This window comes from Falco rusticolus, chromosome 4 (assembly GCF_015220075.1).
Source record: "Falco rusticolus isolate bFalRus1 chromosome 4, bFalRus1.pri, whole genome shotgun sequence".
Lineage (NCBI taxonomy): Eukaryota > Metazoa > Chordata > Aves > Falconiformes > Falconidae > Falco > Falco rusticolus.
The window spans coordinates 96690124-96714579 of record NC_051190.1 but is presented as its reverse complement, the minus strand read 5'-3'; the positions used below and the strand labels follow the sequence as shown (position 1 = coordinate 96714579).

Sequence of the window (24456 nt, the reverse complement as noted above, 5' to 3'; positions counted from 1 at the left end):
GACCGGATTGTCATCCAGAAATGTTTCTGTGTGTAAGGACTGTTGGGTGAGTACACTGGAATGATCATCCCATTCTGTCACCAGGAAACGCCCTGACTTGTACGAAACAAGTTGTTCAGAAATCGTGTCTTCTTTGCAAAAGAGCCAAATTTTCCCCTGATAGCAAAAAGATAAAGCAAAGGCAAAAGATATGCAGTTTCTGAGTCCTGTGCAGCATTCCCTTCCAACTAGCACTGGCAGACTGCATTCTTATCATCACCTTTACTGCCTCTTTACTGCCAGCAGTGACCAAATGCAAAAGGCAAACAGCTCCTTCCCCGAGACCCAGCATCTACGTGTGAGCTCAGACACAGGCAGGTGGAAAGAGACAGGGGAGCACAAGGGCACAATGGAACAATAGCGGCCAGAGCAATGATTTCAGCCTCCCGCAGCTGTCCCACCCACGGCAAGGTTTTTCTCGAGGCGGGGGGGTGATGACAAAAGGGAGATTTGAAGGAGGACAATGAGAGAGTTTTGCAGATGTTTACAGGGAGCTGCTCCCATATGTGAGGAGCAGCATGGAAGACAGCACAAAGGTGCTTGTGTGACAACACTAGCAGCAGGGTGACGGTGCTGGCATCACTCACAGCAGCACGGAGCCTGGGGTTGGTATCACGAGGGCTGCTTGAGACGATGGTCGGTCAAACTGTCATTGACTAGGTGCACACCAAATAGCAGCACCTCTTCCACATTTCACTTCAACCATGTTTTCATTCCCATTGCTGCCACTGTTTATCAAAATGCCCACCCCCGTGCTGTGAACTTGTTATTCCTCAGTAAATGCCACCCGCTTGTCCCTGCTTTTCTTGGAAATGAGATGCAAAACTTCACTGCAGATATCAACAGTGTTTCAGGCGTTCCCAAACTTCTTTACACAACCCTGCCTACCAGTAACAATTTGCTTTTTGCCTTCAGAATCCAGCTTTGCTTGTGGGCTACACCATTTGAATATCAGAAAGTTTAAGCATCAATTTACATTGGAAATAATTTGGTTTTCAGAATCATCCATGATGTATCAGTGTCCCTAGCATGCTGGTCTACACTTGTTAACAAAACAAACCCCAAACAAAACTAATCTGGAGGCAATAAAGTTATTTGCATACAAATGTTGTAAATGGATAGATATGGAACAGCATGGTGTTCCGCAGTTGGAAGCCAGCTCTCTGAGTTACATTCAGTTACAGTGCTGGGTATGGGAGGTGCTTCAGGTTATACTGGTGCCAGGTATATTTCTTTCTGTAAACTGTGTTCTGTGAACACCAAAATGGGTTCTTTCAGATCAGTAGTGCCGTTTGAACTTGCTAAACTGCAGCAAAGGCAAAAGATAATGCAATTTATTTCCTGCAATCCAAGTCTTTGCAGCAGTTGGCTCACCTAGCGGGTGATTACTGTAAAGATTTATTCCTTAACGTTCCCTCTTTGCCTCTCATCAGTAGAAAAATTGAAGGCAAAACTTTTAATGTTACAAGACAGCGATGACTGTGCATTATTTCAATAGTATTATCAATGCTGACCTTCGTCCTTTACACAAAAAGCATCATATTGGTCATTCACAAAGGGATCGGTTTCAATTTTAACATCAATGGCTTTCACGCTCTGCTGTTTGCTGCCCGTCTTTCTGCATATAATTGTCCTAAAATAAAGAAGAAGAAGAAAAAAATAATCAGAAATCTTCTGGAGTTGTACATGCAGGTGAAATTTGGAGATCTTTTATCACAGTAGTCAGGCTTTAGCCTCAGCTTAACTGTTTAAGAGTTGGCACAGAAGGCATTAGTGTGGGAAGATCTATGAAAAAAGCCAAGGGAGAATTAGAGGTAATTAAAAAAGTGTTTGCTGTAGACCAGTTCAAAGCATAGGAAGCAGTAAAAAAAATGTTTATCTTATATTCTGTAATACTTCTTAACATCAGAACAAGCCCCAGAGTATCTAAGGCCACATTCTGCTCTCACATTCCAGCAACACAGATTCCCACCAATGGCACCCAGATAAAAATTAACAGAAAACTCAAGATTTTATCTGAAAGGTTATAAACCATTAGCATTTTATGTTATAAGACCATTAAAGTTGTATATTTAACTGCTCAAAAGCTAACACAGGCCAACTCAGAAAATTAGAGTTCTTGGAAGAAAAACTGCTTGCTTGTTTCTTAACAAGTAATTCCACACCTTTGTGTACACTCCATTTCTCCTGGTTTGGTACTCAGCAGTACCTGATCCATCCTGTTGCCCCTCATAGGCCTGAACAAAGGTAGTAAATCTGTATTTGGTTTTACAACTCTGTGGATACTGAACATGAAGGAGGAGATTACTAATTATCTCTTCTCTCAGCTGTACTGGCTGCTTAAAACTAACAAATAGAAGACAGTTTGTTGTAGAAAACACTGGTTTTACTGTTACACTGAAGGTTACAAAGGCTGGGAAAGTGAATTCAGCCCAGATCTTTGCAGCTGGATATTAATGGTGCAGGGTTTATTTTTTGTGCACAGCAGGTTTGTAGAAGTGCTGCACGGTCAGCTATTCCAGCGAAAGTGAGACAAAAATGCTTTCCACAGAGGAATCCTTCGAGTGGAGGAAATTTATCATTTTGTATTGTGCCACAGCTGAACTAATTTCGCTGTCAGTCCTGCACTCAGTTGGGAGAATAAAATAAATGTTGACTAGCTGCCCATTCACTGAGCGTGGAAAAGATCCAGTGGAAACCCGGCATTTGATCGTGTGCTTAAAATACTGTGTAACAACTGATTTATACAACCGGGCTGAAGTATGGTTGTACACACCATCCTCATTCTGGCATGCGTTAGCTTTTGAGCAGTTGAATATGCAACTTTCATGTTCTTTTAATGTAAATAAACAAAAGTGACATGAAACAAGTCATATGGTGGTGGTCACACAGACATTCCAGAATGGTTCCTACCACACTTCTGCTCTGGAAAATGACATGATCATCCCCTGCTGAAAGCCCCTTTGCAATTTCAAATCAAATATGTTTCTTTTGTAAGGAAAACACCCCTTGATTTTTTGGGAGGGCATGTGAAGGACAAAATTATCTGTAAAAGTTTAAAGCCAAGTTTTCTTAGAATTTAATGCATTTAATCCCCAACTCCTCCAAGTCAGTAATCAGGCACCTAGACAGAAGTGATTTGATCTACCAAAGTGAGTTCAGATGACTAGAAGAATCAGGCCATCAATTAGAAAAATGTTGTATGCCTTCACATATCGTTCCACTAGGTCTTACAAGGCGTAAGTAATGACACAGTTATGCCTTCCTTCAAGAAGTGACTTATGTACCTTAATCTTTCCAATAATTACTCACTCACCCAGGTATCCAGGTCAGTTATGCCTTGCAACACTGACTGGACAAATACTGATATGTCTTTAAACATTTGCGCCTTTTTTTCTGTAATTCTGTACTTAACACTTCAGACTCTCTTACAAAAAAACAATCAAAAAACGAAACAAACCCCACAAAGTTCTGAAGGTTGCTGCCATCATAAAATTCTGATCTCTGAAAATCAGGCCACATGCCTTTCCATGCTCAGTCAAGGAATAAAATTTCTGATACTTGGAAGCCACTTTTGAAAATGTTATCTGAATTTTCTGATCTCTAATTCCAGTTTCTATTGGAATGAAATACAAAATACAATGAGTATTTTGCTTTTGCCCAAAGCACTGTAGTTTCTTTACTGTTTCTTCAGTAGGCTAAAAAATTATCTGTGGGTGACACATTCTTGGTGTATTCAGGTCATCTCCAAAACAGGACACCTGGCTCACATGTGAGAGTCTGTACTCGAAGAGCAAGTTTTTCTTTCTTTTTTTTTTTCCTCCCCCAAGTATTGTACAATGATTTACAAGTTTGTAGTTGATAGGATATATGGATTAGTTAATTAATGTTAAGAGCATTTCTTGGCTGCTATCCAATGAGACTGAACTTAAAAATGTGTATCTTGCATATAGTTTTAACATTACACATAAAGAAAGGCTTTAAATGACATTAAGAGTTTTTAAATGTATTTCTCATTAAATTTATTTCCTACATGAATTTTAAAAATCACTGTTCCTATTTCTTCTTTTCCTACCACAGACTAGACCCTGGTTAATCGTCTACTTAGGACTTCAGTTTGGATTTTTGTCATATTAAAATTGATCTGATTAAAACTGTAATTCTGATATTAAAGAAACATACACATGCACATACAAAAACAGAAGAAAAAAAATCTATTTTTTAAGTTTTTTTTTTAAGAAAAAAAAAATCTATCTCACCTCTCCCGTTTCCCCTTCTCTGTCAGTAGTTTCCTACCATGAGCTCAATCCTGCAGGCTTTAAACATCTTCACTGAGATGTTATTACCACTGCTGAAAGGAGCTTCAAGAGTGCTCAGCGTTTCTCAGCAGTGGGTCTAACAATCAGACCTGCAACACCTTTGGCATAGAAATAGTCTCTTTACCCTCAGTAGGATTCCAGGTATGACTAAAAATATACAATAATAGTCCCTTTTCTCTGAGTTCTTGCGGGTGGCTATATGTTTCCCTAAGTCCTAAAATACTAGGTTTTCATCTATAATTATTGATTAAATACATAGGTGTACCTTTGTCCCAATTCTACAAGGTAGGGTTTGACGCTTTTACCTTTGTTACATTTTCCATTGAGCACTGAAAAATGGCTATCAATTCAGAATTCAACATATTTTAAGATTTCTTCAGCAGCAGCATCACCACGCTGAAATAAGAAACAAAAACTCCTACTCTTGCCAGCACACTGCTGAGAGGTTGTGGCAATGTGTCACCTAGTTCATTTCTTTACTATGTTGAATTGTTGCACTAGGGCATGCACCATGACTGGGAGAATGCCACAAACTTCGTACGTTTTTTAGGGATACCTCCACCTACCCAGCCATTTAGAAGAATGCAGGGAAGTTTAAATCTGTTTATTGCTATGTTCGTGTAATAACTGAACCTAAAACAGTCTTGCTCGTTACTCAGTGTGTTGTAATCTGATGCTTAGAGCAGTGCAATGCATGATTTTATACCTTGTATTTAAGAAATAGACGTGATTTTATTTGTCCTTCTATGGAGATCTCTTACGGAAGTAGACATGCTTAGAAGAAACATACTGAGTTCAGACTGCAGATCATCCATAATACTCCTCTATATTTAATACACATCTGCTTGAAACATCTATGTGTCCCTGAAAATTACTCTTACACAGCCATGAGCTTACAGTCACAGCATAAACCCCAGTCACACTTACTATCTATAGACCATGTAAGCACCATATACTATCGGTAAGGTAAAAAATATACTTGGGAAAGGAGGGGTTTTAGTGGTGTTGACAACAGCTCCTGCTCTCTGATGGAAGGTGGGAGGGCGCCTGATGGTGTCTACTTTGGTTGCTTGACAAGCCAAGCCAAAAACTACTGAGACTCTTCTCAGTCCACTGCTACCCAGCCTAGAAGGGCAACCTGCTTCATGGTGCCTCTTCCCAAGTAAGAAAACAAAGAGAACACAGGGACTCAGCTTAATGCCTGCTGTGCGATATTGTTCATCCAGCTAAGAACAATCGACGGTCCTTCCCCTGTACCTACCCCGAAAGAAGGATCAGAGGCTGGCCAAGCTGATCACTGTTTTCCTGGGCCATGACTCAGATACAGCACTATGTGCACACATCAGGAGAAAATTTAATATATAGCACAATAACGTATGAACTACATTTCCTAGAAGCCTTCCTTTTACTCTTGCACTGGTTAAATTTTTTCTAATCTATTATGTAACCAAGGAGTAATTGGTATATTTTTCACTTCTCCTAATTCCTCTGTTCAAAGAAAGAAATAGCAGAAAAGGTGGCAAGAATAGTATTTATTTCACAATATGCCACAATATGCCATTACATAATACATAACATTAAATATATCATAATAATATACTCGAGCCATAGTAATGACATGTTATTTTATATATTGTATATATGCATGTATAATAAATAGATAATAAACACGTAACACTTAAATATAAATTATAAATTTTGTTTGTAGTAGTACCCACTGGTACTTCTACTTTCTGAGATGATTACATAGCAATTCTGTAATACTTGAAAGCTTTTCATTAAACCCCAGTTAAAACATATGGAGTTAGCAGCTGAGTTTATATGACATAGAGTGAGCCATCAGCACAAAACCCAGTAGGTGGGACGGGGATGTTTTGTAGTCAGTACTTTATCTGCCAGTTGATTGTAAGTTTTGTAGTCTTAGTCAACAAATCCACTGAACGGAGTCAGAACAGTCTTAGGACATTTACTCAAAGTAGTATGAACTTGCATATGGATATATTCAACTCAGAAGAGCATTATTAACAATGTGTTAGCTGAGGCACCGTGAAAGTCTGGTTCATAACATAATATAGCTATAACAAACCTTCTCCTAATTAGAAAATTAAAAACTTCATCGCTTTCCTTAGTCAAGATAAATCTTTAACATTTTGTGCTGATTTTTTTTCATGGGTCAGCTTTGCCACTTGTGTAACTAGTAGTAACTAGGTGAGAGAAAAAAAATCAGTAGTCTGGAAGTCTAACTAGAGGATTTTTATTCTTAGTCTTTCCCTTCTGTAGTTTGGGAAACTGCAAATTATAAAGCTGGCTCTGATGAGGAATAAAATATAAATGACATGTTCATGATTATTGAAGGGAAGAAAATTTCCCTGAAAAGTCATGAAGGGGAGCACAGGTGGGCTTTGGAAAGTCCATTGACTGGGAACTATAGAGGCTAATTTTGGCTGGATGTGACCCAAAGAAAGCAGCTGCTAAGTGTGACATGAAGACATTCCAACAGCAATACTGCCACTGGAAATGTCAAAAGGAGGTCTTACCAAGGCAGAACCAATATCCTTTAGATTCTTAAAAATATACACCAAAATGCAGCCTTTTGTGCTTAAAATTGTACATATGACTACTGAAATAGTAAGGCCTCTGTTCATTAAATAAATATGGCCCATTCATGCAGATTTTCATACTGTAGCCTAGTATGAAAGATTTTATATAGCCATTTTACTATAATATTGCTATGTACATATAATTTGGGCATTCTTAGTGCATGTAGAAGAGAATCGTGTTGCTTCCTGGCCTGGACCGGTTGGGTGCTCAAAGACATGTCAAGTGTCACTACAAAGTTGGTTTTACCCAATTTCATTTTATGGGCTCTGGTTTAATCCATGGTTTTCATAACAGATGTTATTGATTAGTCACCAAAGGGTTTAAAAAAATACAAAAATGTTTGCTGAATGCTATTAATTTACAAAGAAACTCAATTCTCAGACAAAAGGTTTTCAGATAGGACAAAAGATTACAAAGATTCTAAAAAAAAGGGCAAAATATGTGAAGTTCTTTTGAAAATTAGAAAATCAGCCTCGATCGAACTAACTGGCAAGTTAAAATCCTGGTATTAGTTGGTCTTGTGCATTTGCTAAGAGTAAGCACGTCCCCTTTCTGTCTTCATTTGCTGGGGCTAAACAAACTGATTACCTTTAACCACGTGTGGTGGTCTTGGGCTGATCCTAGTCTGAGCTCATACCTTCTGAGCTTGGACACCAAGAATTACATCGCACTGTCACGGGTGATGTCTCACCGGTGCCTCGCTAAAGCCCTTCAGTACTGCCCTCTCTCCTGGAAGAGCTGCTGGATGTCTTTTAGGAGGGCTGCATTTCCTTCCTTCACGAATTTTATGCAGTAACTTAATTTTACAACAGACCTGCTGCTGTCTTGTGTTCTGTGACTACACCCAGCTCTTTCTCCTGCTCTGCCTTTTCCAGCTGAACTGCTAGCTCAAGGCAGAAATTCCGATTAGTCTTCATGCAATACTGTTAAATTGCACCCCATTTCTGTTACTCAGGCTCTGAAGTCAGGCTTACTTTCCTGTTCAATATTATGATTTTCCTCCGTCTTAACAATGAAACCTAACCTTCTGGCATTAACTAATTTCAGTAGCATACCCCTAAATTTTGTGCCAAAGTTTGCTAAAGTTTTCCTAAAGCCCTCAAAGTTTGTTAAAAAAAAAACTCCCAGTAAAAATACAATTTAAAAGTGCGAATTCCAGCTATGTAAATAGCTACTCTGAGGACTGTGATGCTACAGTTTAGCAGATGGTGTCTTGGGTGTTTGTGCTAGAAAATACATCAAAAAAGTATTTTATTTTGTATGATGCTTTTCCTGAAAAAGTACATTTTCAAAAAAAAAATCCAATTACTGGGCTGTCTGTTTTACAGGGACTGTGGATGTCATACTTTGCCCATGCTGCCTTCCCAGGTTGTGCCAGGAAAAGGTTTACATCCCCCCAAAGCTGATGCAAAGTGCCTCATGTCCACATTGCTCAGTGATATCATTCCTTGGAGCAAATCGACCATGTCCATAAATCAAATTCAAGTCTCTTGACTGACTTCATGTAGAAATCCCTATTCCTGTAACACAATTACTTTGTTTTTTCTCTGTATGGGACTTACTGAGATGATTGACAATGAGAAGACAGCATCATTTTCTCGCAGAGCGTGACCCCAGCTGTGAGCTGTTGGACTGGAGTTTGTGACATGAAGGCATTTCAGAGCCCAAGACCTCCTCAAACAGTTCCATGAGCAATTTCAGTGTTTTGAATTGGACCATGTCCTCCTGTCAGCTGTGTCTGGATTTTTCTTTCAAAGGGAATTATTTGACCTGCCTCACACATCTTTGGGAGCAAATCCATATGCATTATTATCAGGCAGCAGAGCACAGCCTCGAAATAAAACAGAGAGCTTGCCAAAACAACGTATCGTTAGGACTGCTTCTCTGTAAATAAGCAAGTGGGCCTGTTATAGTGTGTGCTATAGATTTTATATATATTTCATGGGGCCCACAAGTCCCAGGGTTTACACACACAGATGAGAGGACTGGCAAGGGTTAGCAACTGACCCTTGTTTCTTTCCCTGGATATTGCTTTTTTCTTTCCCAAGAAATGTGCTGTTATTACCCTACTGCCAGGTGCTGGGCGAGTCCCATGCAGTAGGCAGAAAAAGAAGCAGGTAGTCTTGTGAAATGCCATTTCTGAGTCTTATTATTACATTTCCCACTAGTATCATCTGCAGCGAGGGCCCTGTTGTGCTTGACACTGTAGAAGCATTCAATAGGAGTCAGTGCAAAACCCAAAGAGCTAACAAAAGGAAGGAAAAATAGAGATGAAGTAATTTTCCTATCGGCAAACCTCTGGTCTGTGGCCAGCCAAGAAAAGAACCCCAGTCTTCTGACTCCCACAGCAAGGTTTATTCTAGCTGACTTTTTTTGCTCACTCCAGTTATCCCCTTGGAAATAAATCCTGCAGGGACTGTGTAGGAACCAGCCCAGGGCAATTCCATGCAAAGGAACAGGTTGGCAGCCCTGCAGGGGATCTATTGTAGAATAGAAAGCCCTTGCAGAGCTTCAAAGCCCTTATAGAAGGGATACATGGCTTCATTCTTTTGTAGACGAGTAAGGCACAGGATAGGGAATAGGACAGCTTCAGCTTTTCAGTCTAGAAAAGTGATGGAAATGAGTAAATTTGCTATGAATATCTTAATACAAGCTGCTGAGGTTGTTTACAATTAAAAAAAATAAATAACTGCTTTCTGCTATTCTGTGCACAAGGCTAATCGTAAGAAAAACTGCGTCACGTTCACTTTCCGAATTTCAAAAACCCCAGAAATAAACACAAGACCCTACAGGACATGCTGCCCAGTACTGGAGGACATGACACAAGGTTTTCCAGTATAACATCTGAATTCAAAAGATAGCAGTGAGAGCCCTTCAGAGAACACAGCCACCTTTTTTCATTTATGTTCTGGCAGGTGGCTTGCTGGATTTACTGACTCACTTGTCTGACATGCAAATAAATCGTAAGAGTGTCATTTGTAGTATAAATAGATATTAGGGCTTGTCTGACAAATGAGACCTGCCTAACGACATTTCTTTCCCTGAAAGGTAACAATGTGTAATGCTTTATAAGTTACACACATCAGGACTAACTTGTAAATAGTTTACTTCTAGGCTGCTGCAAGAATTTACCCCTTATCTTCTTAACCCCCATCTACTTGTCAGTGGCTCTTCTCCAACAGTTCCCAAGCCCTTGGACCTGCCAGTGACTTTCCTGTGCAAACAGCCCTAAACTCTGAATTGGGCTGGTCTGAACAACCGAAAGCAGAAGACAAAAACGTCCCCTTATGCCTGTGAAAGAGGTTCTGTCCCAGGCTGCTCAAACCACAAAACCACCCAGTTTATTGTCTTTTTGGATTTGCTGGCAGAGATCTCCCTGTTTAATCAATTTCCATCCTACATCGGTGGAACTGAACCCCATTTGTTGAGCCCTGCTGCTTGGGCTCGCCCAGTTTGCAGGGACTGTAGTGGGTTAAAGAGCGCGACGTGAGTATCTCCACCAGCAGGTCGCTGTCTTCTTCCACCCGCATCACTCTGCAGGACGATGGTTTTCAGCACCCTAACTAGTACTCGTTGCCCACCCTGTTCACTTCTGACTTAAAATAGACAAGAGATGAGCACGTCTACCAGCCCAGCTGAGGAGGCAGCAGTCACTGCTGTGGGTCTATAAGAGGTAGGTTGGAGCAAGCTGGGTGGCCACAACCTCATTGGATCCAGCAGAGGATATCCCATTATAACCTCAAAATCTTTGCATACTTATATATGGATCCATACTGACACATGAGTCATCAGAAATTTGACAGTCACCCAAACCGCGTAGTTTTTCTTTGCCCATACAAGAGGCACAGCCCAGAGAGCGGGCACACACATTGGCCCAGTGATATGCCTCAGTCCTAACAGGAGAAACGCCCACAGGTTTCCGGACACTGATTTGGCTGTAAAAATAATAATAAGGACACAAAAGCCAACAGTGATGGATATATTTACTAGGAGTGGGACCGTAATTATTCACTAAGCCCATAAAATAGCCATCAGAGGTGAACAAATCACCGACTTGTGCAAACCTGGAAAACTGACCTGGAAAATTGATCTAGAGGTGAAAAAGTCCTTACATCTCTGCTACAGCTCCTCTTCAGTTTTAAGTATGTGGTGGAAGGAGGACTGAAGCATGTCAGAAAATCTGCAACACTATAATGACCTCACTCACATAATTTGTTTGTGTTTACTGCAACTGCCAATGGCTAATCCATTTTTCCTCAGGGGGAAGATCGGGATATTTCTCAGGCACCAAATAAATAAACCAAACTGCATTCTTCTTGAAATTAGGAACTTCTTTCATCATGTTCCCTCCTGTTCATCTCCTTTCTGATGTACACGGTCCAAGAGGATATGGGAGAGTATCAGACTAAAGCTCTGGGATCTGCACTGGACGCCAGTTAGCTGCTGGGAGGAATTCAAGGGTTTAGATCCAACCTATAAAGTGCTGAACAGTTTTGGGCCTGGCATACATGGGTCTCATTCAACCATGTGGAGGTCCATCAAGATAAATAACACAAGGTGTGCCCAGCGAGGAGTCCTTCATTTTGGAAATATTTTTCCCTCCTCCTGTAACCTCCTGGGCATGCTGTGAAGCCTGCTTTCCCCTCCCCGTGTTACATCAGTTGAGTCTGGATTGAAGTTTTTCTGTTTACCAGCTATCCTTCACCCTTGCTTTCACGTTTCCATTTAGCAAGTTAATGCCCAATGCATTGAATGGGTAACTGTATTTTTTAATTAATATTTTAATTTTAATTTTTAAATTTAAGATTTTTTAAATTAATAAATAATTTAATATAATATTTTAAGTGCCTTCTTAATAGCTTTTCCATTCCTTTGATAATTCTTGAACCCTTTATTGAGCCTCCTTTAGTACCTTTCTTAAGATGTGGTAACAGTTGTATATGTAATATTCCAAAGGAGACTGTTACGCTGATCTGTGTATGTGTGTGTGCATATATATGTATATATTTTTCATATTCTCCACCCCATTCCATAAGTACTCTAGCAATTTCGTTTGCTTGTTTGTTTGTTTTTACCACAGCTGCAGTTTGACAGAGGTTTTCTTTGTGCTGTCCATAGTGATGTCCTCATATCTATCCTGGGCTGACAGAGATAAATCAGAACTCTATTTTTTCAAGTAGATTGCATATTTGTCCCACATGTATTATCATTGAGCTCCATTTGTCATCATTTTGCCTGTTCATCTAAATCCCTCTGAAAATCTTTATATTCTGCTTGAGCTTGTCCTACCTGGACAACTTTGTCCTATTTGCATACTTTGCACTTGACTGCTCATTTCCTTCTCCAGAGCTGCATTAACTAACATGAAACCAGTGTAGCCTCTTTACGCATTATACTTTTCCTCTTTTTCCCCCGAGTCAAAAATATCCAGCTCAGTGAACCAAGTAACGTACATTCTGGTGCTTGCCCAGCCATGGGTAAAATAGTCCCAGAGAAGAAAACTATTAAATTCCAGTTCTGAAGAACTATTCTCTCTGATGAAGCTCTCTGGTGAAGGTCAGATGTGGTGACTGCACAGCAGTGGCACACTGATGTGCCCCCACAAAATCCTTGCTGATAAATAGTTTAGAGACTTGCCTATTAAGGACAGGTTTACTGGAGGAATGGAGTACAGAAAGGTGGAAGGGGTGAAAAATCTTCCTTTCCTTCCCATTGGTATGATGTGTATGTTCTCACATCATCATGGTGTACAATACTATCACTGTATCCAACTTTGATATTGAAGATATTCAGGGATAGGTCCACAACTGGGATATTAATAGTTGTAGCTCCAGTGCCTGCAGTAATTAGTTGAGGATCTCTCAGAACTAACTAGTGGTATTGCTTAGATAAAAGATGGATGGTTTTTCCTCCTACCGCCATAATTTTTTACTTCCATAACACATAATACAGAGGTTGCATAAAAGAATCCGTGCAACCACTTTGCCATGTACTTCCTAGAGATCAATAGCTTTCCTGGCTCTTCAGCCTGCATGGCATCACAGCAACTGGCTTAAGGAAAAAAGGTTTTAGAGTTTAGATCACTGTCCTATATCCTGAGAGATTTCTGGATTTTTTTTTAAATGACCAGAAGTACATACAAATAATTTTTCAAACCATTTTTCACCTGGAAAGAAAAAGATCAGCAGAACCAGCTGCTTTTGCTTGAGATTGTTTAAACATCACCTTTCATTACTAGTAGCAATTTTCTGTCCTTTTGAAACTTTATGACTGAAAATAGTCACAAACACCAATGCTTACTTAAATAACTGATAACTGTCACAAAATCCAATAATACACTAGATTCTGGGAACTTGGAAAGAGTACCTTGATAAAACAAAGCTTTATCACCATTGAACATTGATAGTAGATGAGATATTACGCTCTAACTCACGAGAACTTTGTGAAGCACCTCAAGGGAACGAGTATACCTATTATGGTAAGGCTGTGGCTGGTAAACCTGCTGAAGAAAAGATTTGACAGAAGGGGCTTTGGATCTACTCATGCTCCTTCTGGACAATTCCTGTATGGTTCCAGCTTCAGAGGCATGAGACATTCATGCCAATCCTCAGCTCCTCCATTCTGTTTTTGGGTTTTTTTTAAATTGAATTTTCTGTGATTTGGTCTCTTTGCCGCATTTGAAACCTGTTCCTGAGGCATGCTGTGAAGACTTCCATTTTGGAAGTGACTGGGAGCTGGGATATAGGTGCTTGCCCAGTGCAGTGCCACATAGCTGGACCTGTGCAAGGCTGGAATGAGTCTGAGTTAGCCTGAGTCTGGGAAGCCCTCATCAGCCCCAGCACAGCGGCATGGTGGCAGGGCCATGCTGCCTCTGGCATGCACCTAGCACCTATGTGGGCATAAGTTCTCAAAACCTTAAATATCACTGAATGTCGCTTCTGGAGTGCTCGTGAAGGCTGACTTTAGCCCCATGAAACCACAATCGATAGAGGGATCAACAGAGGGAAGCAGCTTCCATCACAGGACACTTTAGTGTTCCTGCTTTGAACTGGTCTCTACAGAGGCCACAATGCTGCCTGGAGAATCTGTGGTGGCCAGTACATCTTTTGCAAGGCAAAGCATCAAGTGACGATACCAGTTCCCTGGTGAGCTTCCTCAAAAAACTCTATCAGGTGTGCGCTATCATGTCTACATACCTCTAATGTCATACCTATGTGAACATGCCTGTTGTCTGTTCAGACATGCGCAGCTGCCTGGGGTAGGTACATGGTTTCCGTGAGGAGCTAAGCTTGCTGAGCTTCTTAAGGCACAGAGAATGAAGGGCCAGTGGCAGCCCAAGCTCCAGCGCCGTGTCCTCATGCTCCGTCGGGGCTCGGCACCCCACCACAGGGCAGGGGGAAAGGAACCGCAACGACACAGTGCAGAAGGGAAGAGGAAGGGGGAATTGCTCCATCTGTCAGCCTCAGATCTGTGAAATACGTGATCTGAGGCTGACAAATATGTGTCCCCCTGAAATATTACCTGTAAAAAATTGATTTTGTGGGGAAAGTGGCATATTTATCTATATGTCATGGTGCGTGAGCTGTGGTCAGTGTTTTTCACTAATATTTTCAGTCAAGGAGAAAAAACTGCTCGACAGCTGTCATTCATACTTCTCAGGAAGGGTTATACTGTTGTCCTTACCCGGTGGAGCCACTGGCGAGCCATCCTGTGGTGCAGCCAGCGAAAGAACAGTCCAGAACAGCCCTTTTCAGTTCTTCTGCAGTTGCTAAGCGAGCACTCAAGTCAACACAAGCCTTCTCAGCTTCAGCTAAATCCAGACCCTGAGAGTTGTTCTTGGACTCAAGCGCAAACACTTTCCCTGCAGCACCAAGAAAGGACATGTCACTCGTCATGGTATTGTACTCAACAGATATTCAACTAAATTATTGCAAATTATCACCAAATAAAGCCTTCTTGCTTTTCCTAAGTTCATGTTAATGAGCAACCTACTTCTTGGAAGAAATAATTTTATCAGCACTTTAAGTACCTTTGTTTTAGCTTTTCTTTTAGTTCTGTTCACCAACAGAAAAGCAGGTACGGCTAAGCCCCTACTTGTTCCTAGCCCATATGAGAAGCTTGTCTTGCCTCTATAGGACTACGCTTAAGATCTGGAGAAAGCACGACACTCTCACATGCACATATAAAAGTCAGAACATCTCCTGTCGGCTGTAACACCGGAATTAATTGCTAAGCATTTTACAATTACATTTCTATCAACTACGTCTATAAAGTAAGCACAAATCTAAAAGCCAGTATTGCAACCCAGTCTTCCATGTCAGAAATAGATGTGTACTTATTCTCTAAAATCAAAATGATGTAGTTCTATGGCAACTTGTGCCTAAAGGCTGCTGCAAAGCCACTTTGTTTTCATATCTTTCTGGAAAGACAGAATTTTTTTCTTAATGGAAGGGTTTTTTGAATGAGCATGAGAACATATTTAGCATAACAATTTCTTGCGTTGTTTTTATTTTCAGTTCAGTTTATTTTACTTTGATTTATCTAACACTGTGAAAGCTGTAAGGGTGAAAGTTAGAGGTTTTGGCAACTGGGAACAGGGCAGTTGGGGTTTTGGCAATGAAGCTTGAGAAGTTACTGGGCTATGGAATAAACACATTAGCTGAGTGCCTCCAGAAAAAGAAATAAACAATGAGACTTCACAGTGCTGACTTTGAAATTGCCATTAAGCATCTTCTTTCTGAAGATAACATACCTCAGAATACCTTCTAAATTTCAAAGGTACAGGCTGAGGTTCCTTGCAGGTGCCAAAAGACAACTTCGAAGCACTGTTCATTCAGTAAATGCCCAGAAACACTTATGTCTTATTTCAAATGTAGTTTAGTGGCAGTGGTTATATGAATGTATAGCTTCCAGCATGTACCAAGTGTTCACTACGTAGCTAGCTTCACAGTCATAGGATATATTGGCCAACATCAGGAATCCTTCAGACTGATTCAGCCTGATTCTGCACCAAGTGCCACCCCCACTGCAGATAACTCCCACAAATTGATATATCAGAATCTAATCATAAATACAGGGAACCAATACAGGGTAGCTCTGCCCCTGACAGCTTTCCATTCTCACCTGTGCACAGTTTAACCCACTGGAAGAATCACAGTCCTTACAGCAAAAAATGCAAAGTTTCTTTCACGTAAACATGTTATTTGTATTTACATTAGCTAGCAAGTGCAGATGGGTCCTGATGAAGATTCCTACTTTGATGGGAAATCTACATGTGCACAGCAAGAAGTTGTCCTGACTCAGGCAGGTAGCAATTTAAATAAGCCAGACAAGCAGCGATGAGAAGGAATAGAAATTCAGGGTATCCAGAGTGATTTTCTCAGGCAGTTAACAGTAGCTGACCAAGGAATGCAACCCAGCAGCATATATCAACGTCGTAACCACTAGATGACATTGTCCCTTTATTCTCAACTTTAATCAATACAATGAGTTGTAATTAGAACAGGGGAGTTTACACAGAGCAGTGAAAAAAGCAAGCCTCTACAGTCCTCAGCACCAAAACGTCAGGATTCTTTGAAAAATGTCCCAAATAATGCACACGAGGCTGCTGTTCCCAAAGCCATGAATAGATGCAGTGAAGCACGCGTGGCATAGGGAGAGAGGAGATATAAGCATAAAGATGACGGTTTTAATCATTCTTGAGTTGTGGAACAATTTTCATTCGTAAAGGTAAGTAGGGATTAATTGTAATGCTTTACTGAGGTTTCACCCCAGATAAAGACTTGTCCACATTCTGCATTTCACTGTTTGACTGTCAGGATTGAGATGCATCACCAAAGACATATAGGGCACGTTTGTGTAGCATTTGACTTAAATCGTAAATGTTAGTTTGCCATGGCAGTAATCCTTATTTTCCAGCTATTAGTATTTCAGTTACAAGACTTAAAGAAAGGAAAATCATTAAGGATCAAGTTCCATCGAGATGTAATTAGAAGAAATTAAGTCCATCATTTAGTCTTTTTGCCAGTAAGTAACAATTAGTTTTAGAGGAGTTTAGACAGTCAAGACTGAGGCCGAGACAACTCCTTAGCTACTGTTATGTGTTTGCTAGTACTTAAGATAAATTAACTTTTTACTAGAAACTATGAAGATGCTGATCCAAGACAGAGTCTTGTCCTTCAAAAAGGTATCTGGGATGCCCAGACTATGTGGACAAATAGATTTTAGGGTAAGCTAGGAAGGACTTACCGGTTGGGAAAATTACAGTGAACTGCTTTGTAGGAATTTCTGGTTAGCCAGAAGTGGATATAGAAGGCTGACCTGCTTACCAGGCGGACCTGGGAATCTTCTCCAAAGCCTTAGAAGCTCTATGGCTACCTGCCCAGTTTTGAAGATGTACCCTCTCTTTTTTGCCTGATTTCTTACTTAGAAAATATAATAGTAAGAAAGGTTTACTTATCGGATGCTTGACCAATGGAATGATAGCTGGATCTCCAGCACCCTGAGCTGTATCACATTACTGAGGGGCATTACAGAAAGAAAAAAAAAAATACAGCGGACATCCTAGCATCGTAATAAGAAAAATACAAAAGTATGTCAAAACAGGAAATCCCCTTAAATAAATAAGAGTACAACACTGAGATTGAATTCTGCACCTTACAGTGGCACAGCTAACATGCTTGAGACATTAATGTACTGAATTTTTCTCACTTTTTAGCACAAAAGTGGTGTCTTTTTCAAGCTGGAGATCTAAAGGTCCTTGTTAAATATCTGTAAAATTATCTGTAAAATTTTTATCACTGCTAGTTGTAAAGAAAGGTTTTTTAAATAAGGTTTGTCTCACATACTTGATGACATCACAGTAATTTTTGGTGTTGGGGTTGTGAAAATTTTAGATGGTATCCCCTTTCTCTCTAGCACATTGGGACAGTGTGGAGTAGTTGAAATCAGTTTTCTTTCTGAGATAATATCAAGAGATGTATTGTCATTCTGTTTGAAATGTGTGAAATTAAATATGAGACTGCTCTTTACTTCCATAAGGCACAAGATGAAGGATCATGTCTTTGTGTTTATTTTTGTGAAGAATGTAGTAAGCCTTTGGTTGTGGTACCTTTGAACAGCCCCCATGTTCGAGCTCCCTCTCAACTCTCTCCCTTCATTTCTGCCTGTGTCTTTTCTTTCCCGTAATGATGCGACAGGTAGCGTGGAAATTTGTTTCCAAAACTCTATGTACTTTTCTGAAGCCTTTTTAAACAAAGCCAGTCCCTTTGGTTGCAAGATCAAGCTAAAAATCCATGCAAATTGGTCTTCCTCTGGAGGCTTAAGGCACACCTTGAGTTTAGCAGGTTTAGAATGCAAAATGACCTTGTCACAGCAAGTTTCCTTAGGTTCCCCTTTGAAACTAATGAAAAAGTTTTAACTTCAATGGTAAAATGTAAATGATAAGACATAATTCTTCCAACTGTTAAGTAACAGCTGGATTCATAGTTCTGAAGAAAAAAATCACGCTTGAAACCAAAGAGAGTCTTTCTTTAATAACTAGCCTATATTATATTGCTAGCCTCTACCCTCATCTGATCACTATTATTACAGAATATTGATTATATTTGATATAGTGACAAAGGAATCATTTTTACTATTGTTAGTCACTAAAACTTTGTAAGCAAGCAACAGCTGAATATAGTTTTTATTTAAGAGTACCCCAATATATTCTGATTGAAAACATACCCATAGAAGCATAGATCTCGGGGCTTAGAGGGTTCATTTTTATCACCCTGTTTAATTCCTACATAACCAGACTGTAGCTTTCCCCTAGTAATTCCACCATCGAGTCCAAAAATTCATGGCTGAACTAGAGCATGTCTTTTCAAAAGGCATCCAGTCGTGATTCAATGACTCCAAGTAAGGGAGAATTTACAGCACACTTTATAGTAAACTGTTCCAATGGTTCATTACTCTCACTCCACCTTATTTCCATTTTCAAATTTTGCTAGGCTCAGCTTCTAACAGCTGGGCCTTGCTATGTTTTTAAGACTGAAGAGCCATCTACAATCAGATACGTGGAGGAGCAAAAAAGGGACTCTTCAAAAATAAAACCAATCCAAAACCTGTTTCTATGTACTTTTAGGAATCTCAGTGGAATTAGCGGGATTTTCTTGGTTATCAAGAAGAGTTTGGCTAATCTATTTTATTGCAGTAACAGATATAACAAGTTCTTCTGAGGCATATAGGTATGGTTCAAGGCCCGCTGCAATGAGTTCAAAGTTCTCCATGTCTTCAGCAGGATTTGCGTCATGCTTGAAGGAGAAACAGAAAACCGCATAGCAAAATATACTTTGAAATAAAAATGTCTCCCACAAATTATGTAAAATGAAAGTACTTTAAAATGCACGCCTGGCGCGCTGATCTCATAGCGTGGTACTTACTAGTTCAAAGGATAAAACTTAAATCAGTTTCAACAAAATAAATGCGGTGAAAGATGTGCAAATGTGGAGCATAATTTATTTTTACTTAAGTGCTAAAAACTTTAAATTGAGGTAAAAGAGAGCAGAGGAAGGGAAGGTCACTTCTGTACTTCAAGAGCAATTTAATTTCCATTTCTATGGCTGTGTGTAACAATGGCCTTGATTGTAACAGTAAGGGTGGAGGATTCAGTAAAACTGTACAATTACAGACAGAGATTTGGGTAATTACCAGTTCTGCTTAGTGTACTTGAATGTAGGATTTATTTCTGCGAGAAACTAAAGTGAATGATGTCTTCTTTAATTCAAACTGCTTAAAATATTACATCATCAGAAAAACCAGAAAACCTAGGAGGTCACCTTTGAGTTCCTCCTCAGCTAAATTCAGTTTGAGCTTAAATTTTAATTTTACTACATGCTTTAGAATCAAATAGTTGGAATTGTTTATGCATTTATTTTTGAACATACAAGAATGTGTGCTGTTTTGCAAGCGGGAGCCTGAGATGCTTAGACACCTGCTATTCATATGCACGCATCTGGAGACAGCAAAAGAGAAAAAGCATACTTTTTTCCTTTTCTTTACAAAAAAAGTGCAAAGCAAGCCAAAGGAAAGAGCATAGTAGGTTTTTTTCCTACCATTGACAACAGACATATCTGGTTCTAGCTTTTTGTGCCTATCATTATATATTGTGCCTAGCTTTCTGGATTCAGAATCCTTTCCCTTGCAGCCTCTGCAGCCGCTATGCATGGTCACTACCAGATGACTCTCTTGACCAACAGGTCTTCCATGTAACCCAAATTTAGCCAACAGACCAACTCCACTTTGGAACAAATAGTAAAGTTTTGCAATTAGCACAGTCTTTCAATTCAGGGGTGTCTTAGTAAGGTAATTAATCACCATGCTTCTCTCCTGATGTGCTCTGTCTCCGAGCAAGTGCCCTGCAGAAAACTACGATTCAGGCATATGGGTATTTTAGCAGCCATGAAAAGACAAATGAGGGAGTCAAAAATAGTCAGAGGAAACTCCTGTGTGAGATGCATGAAGCTGCATTCTTCTTCTCCTATTCCAGTGCAAATGCAAAGAAATATTAAACAGCCTGCGCTTGCACCGGCACAGTCAAGACCTGTCATGATAACTGTCACGATAATCTGTATTATTCTCCAGTAACCACACTAACAGTGGTGGCACACCACAGTACATCAGAGCAGGAGCAAGCCCTTGGGAAGCCTTCTGTCCATCTGACAGTGACCTCAACAGCTATGAGCAAGCAAATTTCCATCGTCAAAAATCTGCAAAGCGAAACAAAGCTATCTTTGATTTCGGCATTCACCTTGGTCTTTATGGAGCCTATCTGCGCTACAGCAATATGGGCTGCGGTAAATACTAGTCAAAAGAGATCAATTAAGCTTCAAGGCTTTACACCTTCAGCAGACCTCGATGGTCTCCAGTTTTATTGCCTGCTCTCTGTCATTATTTGTGTGCGAGATAATAAAGAGAAAGTCTTCCTTAGGGAAATATGTTGTAACCAGTTTCGGAGGTTTGCTTGTAGCAGGGGCCAGTCTGGATTTCACGGGGTTTTTACAAGGTGAGTTCAAAATCCCTTCAGTGGTTTGCAAAACAGTCAGTTACTTTCAGTTAAAAATAACAAATACACACATACATATGTGTCACCCAGAAAGGTCCTTTGGCACTTTAGTGACGTGTATGAGAGAGTAGCACAGTTGTATTTTCACCTACAACTTACACAAATGAGAAGGTGTTTTCCTGTCTAGATCAGGCCAGAAACTGTTATAAAAGAAAGTATTAATCCTGTTCTGTACTTTCAGATCTTCTTAGATACATAAGCCCACAGGCAGTGGTAAATTTTAAAGTTCACATGAAGTGTTTTCTTCTGTATCAATGTATAATAAGCCAGATGGCTTATAGGGCAGTGTTACAATTGTCTGCTTGAATATTAATATTAGGAGAATATACTGAAAAACATGTTAATAGAGGGACCTGCACATTTTTCACAATGACACTTGGAAGTTAAAAATGGAAACTACAGTAATATAATAATGCTCTACAACGGTAATGCGCTTCAGATATCCTACGCTTTAATGCTTATAATTGCTTTCCCATGCATGAATTTGACAAACTGTTGAATGGCAATTAAAATCTGTCATGAACTGTGCCTTAAAATGATCTCCAACATTATTTTCCCTTTTCTCTTTTAGAGGATGACTGTTTAGGAACCAAGAAGATGCTACTGATTCTATAGAAATAAGACAACTTGGGAGGTGCTTTTGAAAAGATAAGGGAATTGTTCATATGAAGCATTCCTAGCAAGGGAAATTAATTATTCCTGTTCTGTACCCTTTTCTTGCGGAGAACCGTCTTTCATGGGTATGCATTTTCCCCCCTCACTTCTGAGGCATTTCACTAGGGAAGGAATATTTCCCAAAATCAGAATCGCAGTTTTGCCTGCTGCAACACAGTGCAGTTGCCCGACGTATTTCTTTCCCTTTATTCTTAATGAAATGTGTTTTCTTCAAATTTACAGGACAGGGCTCCGTTGTATAAATGGTAATTTACACAAAGTGGTAGAAACATACAAGCAAGATTAATTTTCTCCCTTTGCTTTGCCATACTTTGTCATCAGCTGAAATAAATTTAGGTGAAAGAGGAAAAATACTCCAAGAACAAAAAAAAGAGGGGTTTACTGCCCTATAATGTTTAAGATCTGCTCTGTGGAATAATGCAGCAAAATTCAGTGGTAAAGGATTAGTGTATCAAAATAAAAAAAATCCTGAGATCAGGCATAAATCTATCGCAGCTGTGAAAGTGAAAAAAAGTGGCCATTCAGCATTGCTCTCCCAGGAAAAGACACGGTTGTTTCAAAAATAAATCGTGTTTTTGCTAAGGCAAGCTGGTCGTCACTACTACAGGCTTAATCATTAAAAGGGCAATCAGCTACTGGAAACTTTCAAGGGATACAGCTGTTCAGAGTTATCATCAGTGGGTAAAAATTCCCATTTCAGAGTAACTGGTGGCTGGTGCTTCAGCCAAATTCGTGTCCTGATCACATCCCTCAGCAGCGAAGGGCAGATGAGGCAGATTAGGTGCAGAGAGGTGAGCAGCCATCCTTGGCGCATGTGGTACTGAACAGAAAAGGTTATAAAAGCCTTGACTTCTTGTCTTCCCTTCCTCAAGTACCTGCCTGTATAAATCAATACTGGGGGGCATCTGAATCTGGCAGATGGGGAAGCTCTTTGGAGAAAAGATACTCCTCATTATAAGGAGAGCTCTCCTAAAATAGAGCTGAGTCTTCTTATTCATGTTCTGGCTTTGTTTTGTTATTCTTATTTCCTCTTGAAAAGTTCATTATCCTGTTGTTTTGTTGTAATAAAATAATCTTAGCCTTCTGGGATCTTATTTCCTTTTTCTCCTTAACCCCAGGATATTTGTAGAGTCTCAAAAACCTCTGAATCAGATGTTTCCTAACTCAAACTGGGGCATGTATTTCAGTTTCTTCTTAAAAAAAAAAAAAAAAAAAAAAAAAAAAAAAGTAGTTTTGGTTTTGTTTTTTTTAAGTTTGTTTTTTTTTCTTTCAAGAACACATTTCAACATACAGCTTTCATTACAGCCATAGCAACCCAGCCCAAACTGAATGGGGGACTCACCATCAGCCTGAACAGAGATGATCTGAAGGATGAAGAAGGCAGATCCCACGCCTTGGAGAAAGGTGAGAGAGAATCTGTGAGAGCCTGAAGCCATTGCCCTGCTTGCAAAGCCCTCAGCTGCAGGAGGTTGGCTGCCGAGGCTTTTTCTCTCTCCTCCTCTGCACTTTCGCAGCGGGGTCTGTGGTGATGATTTCAAGGAGCACTTTCCCTCGGCAGGATCCTGTGTCTTGGGTTTGCACGGAAGGCGGGAGGGGTGGAAAAAGAAAGAGGGAGGGAGAGAGGAATCCTTGGCTTGGGTAGTGTGAAGGGGAGGGGAGGTGGGGGGGAGATGTCCAGCCAGCTGGGGTTGGGGAGAGGCTTTATCCAGCCCAGTCTGCAGGGCAGTGCACGCAGGGAGCCGGTGTGAAAAGTCACATTACCCTGTCGGTAAATACCTAACGGATCACGGTGGAAGAAATGTAAAAGCCAGGAGAGAGAGAAAAGGGTGGGGGGTGGGGGAAAGACACACGACGAGCAGAGGAAATCCTTGGCTGAGAGGAGAAGGCAGCTAGATAGCTGGCACTGGGACGCGGTGAGTTTGTGGGCTTAGCTGTGCATCTCCGGAGGGATGGGTTCGGGCATGGGGAGTGTTTTCTCTCTGCAACGTGAAGTCAGCCAGCGGTACGCTGCTGAGAGCTGCAGGTCGGGGGCTGCTGCAGCACCAGTGATGGTCTTCAGGTAAGGGCTGAAGAAAGGTGACAAATGGCATGGGACCCTGGCCACTGAGCCTCCCTGAAGATCGGGATCGGGATGGATTAATCCTGCCATTTCAGATCCCGGGTTCAGGACAGGCATGAGGAGCTGGAGGTCAGAGCAGGAGTCCATCGGCTGGTCTCTGTCAGTGCTCCTGGTACATGTGAATAGTGCTGGTCAGGTCTGAATGCTCTGAAAGCAGCTGATAAAGGGAGTTTCCAGCTCCCACTAGCACCTACAGCACTAACATCTGTCCCTTCTTCTCATTCGTCCTATATTTGTCCCAACACAACCCAAAAGAAACCCCCACAATAAGAGGAAACATACTGGTGGTGATGCCATGATTTATTTCACTAAATACATAAACGGAATAGTTTTGTGTTGCTGTTGGAACTGAGCAGGGCTCAGAAATGTTGTTTTCGTATTCCCATCCTATTTTGCTTTTATTTCAGCTTCTTAAAATTTTTTCCCTTAGAAATTCGAAGCTGGGCAAAAAAACGCTTGGTCTGCCAGAAACTCTGAGCCACCAGGAACAGGAGCAAGGACCTGACCCTCCTCACTGCCACAGGCCCCATGTCCTGCATGGCAAGATGCTGACAGGCAGCTGCGGCATCTCCTGGTGAGGAACCAGCCCCGCATGG

The 24456-nt window shown here is 40.6% G+C and overlaps 1 protein-coding gene across 1 annotated transcript in view; it reads right to left on the bottom strand.

Moving 5' to 3' along the window:
• The window catches only part of SUSD5 (sushi domain containing 5), a 43875-nt gene extending 20546 nt beyond the window's left edge, over positions 1-23329 (bottom strand). The window contains exons 1-3 of the mRNA XM_037387179.1: positions 23084-23329; positions 14643-14820; positions 1554-1672 (exon numbers count right to left, since the gene is read on the bottom strand). Coding sequence (XP_037243076.1) covers positions 1554-1672; positions 14643-14820; positions 23084-23177 — 391 coding nt within the window. The 5' untranslated portion in view covers positions 23178-23329. The remainder of the gene's footprint in view (positions 1-1553; positions 1673-14642; positions 14821-23083) is intronic.
• Positions 23330-24456: the final 1127 nt, after the last annotated feature.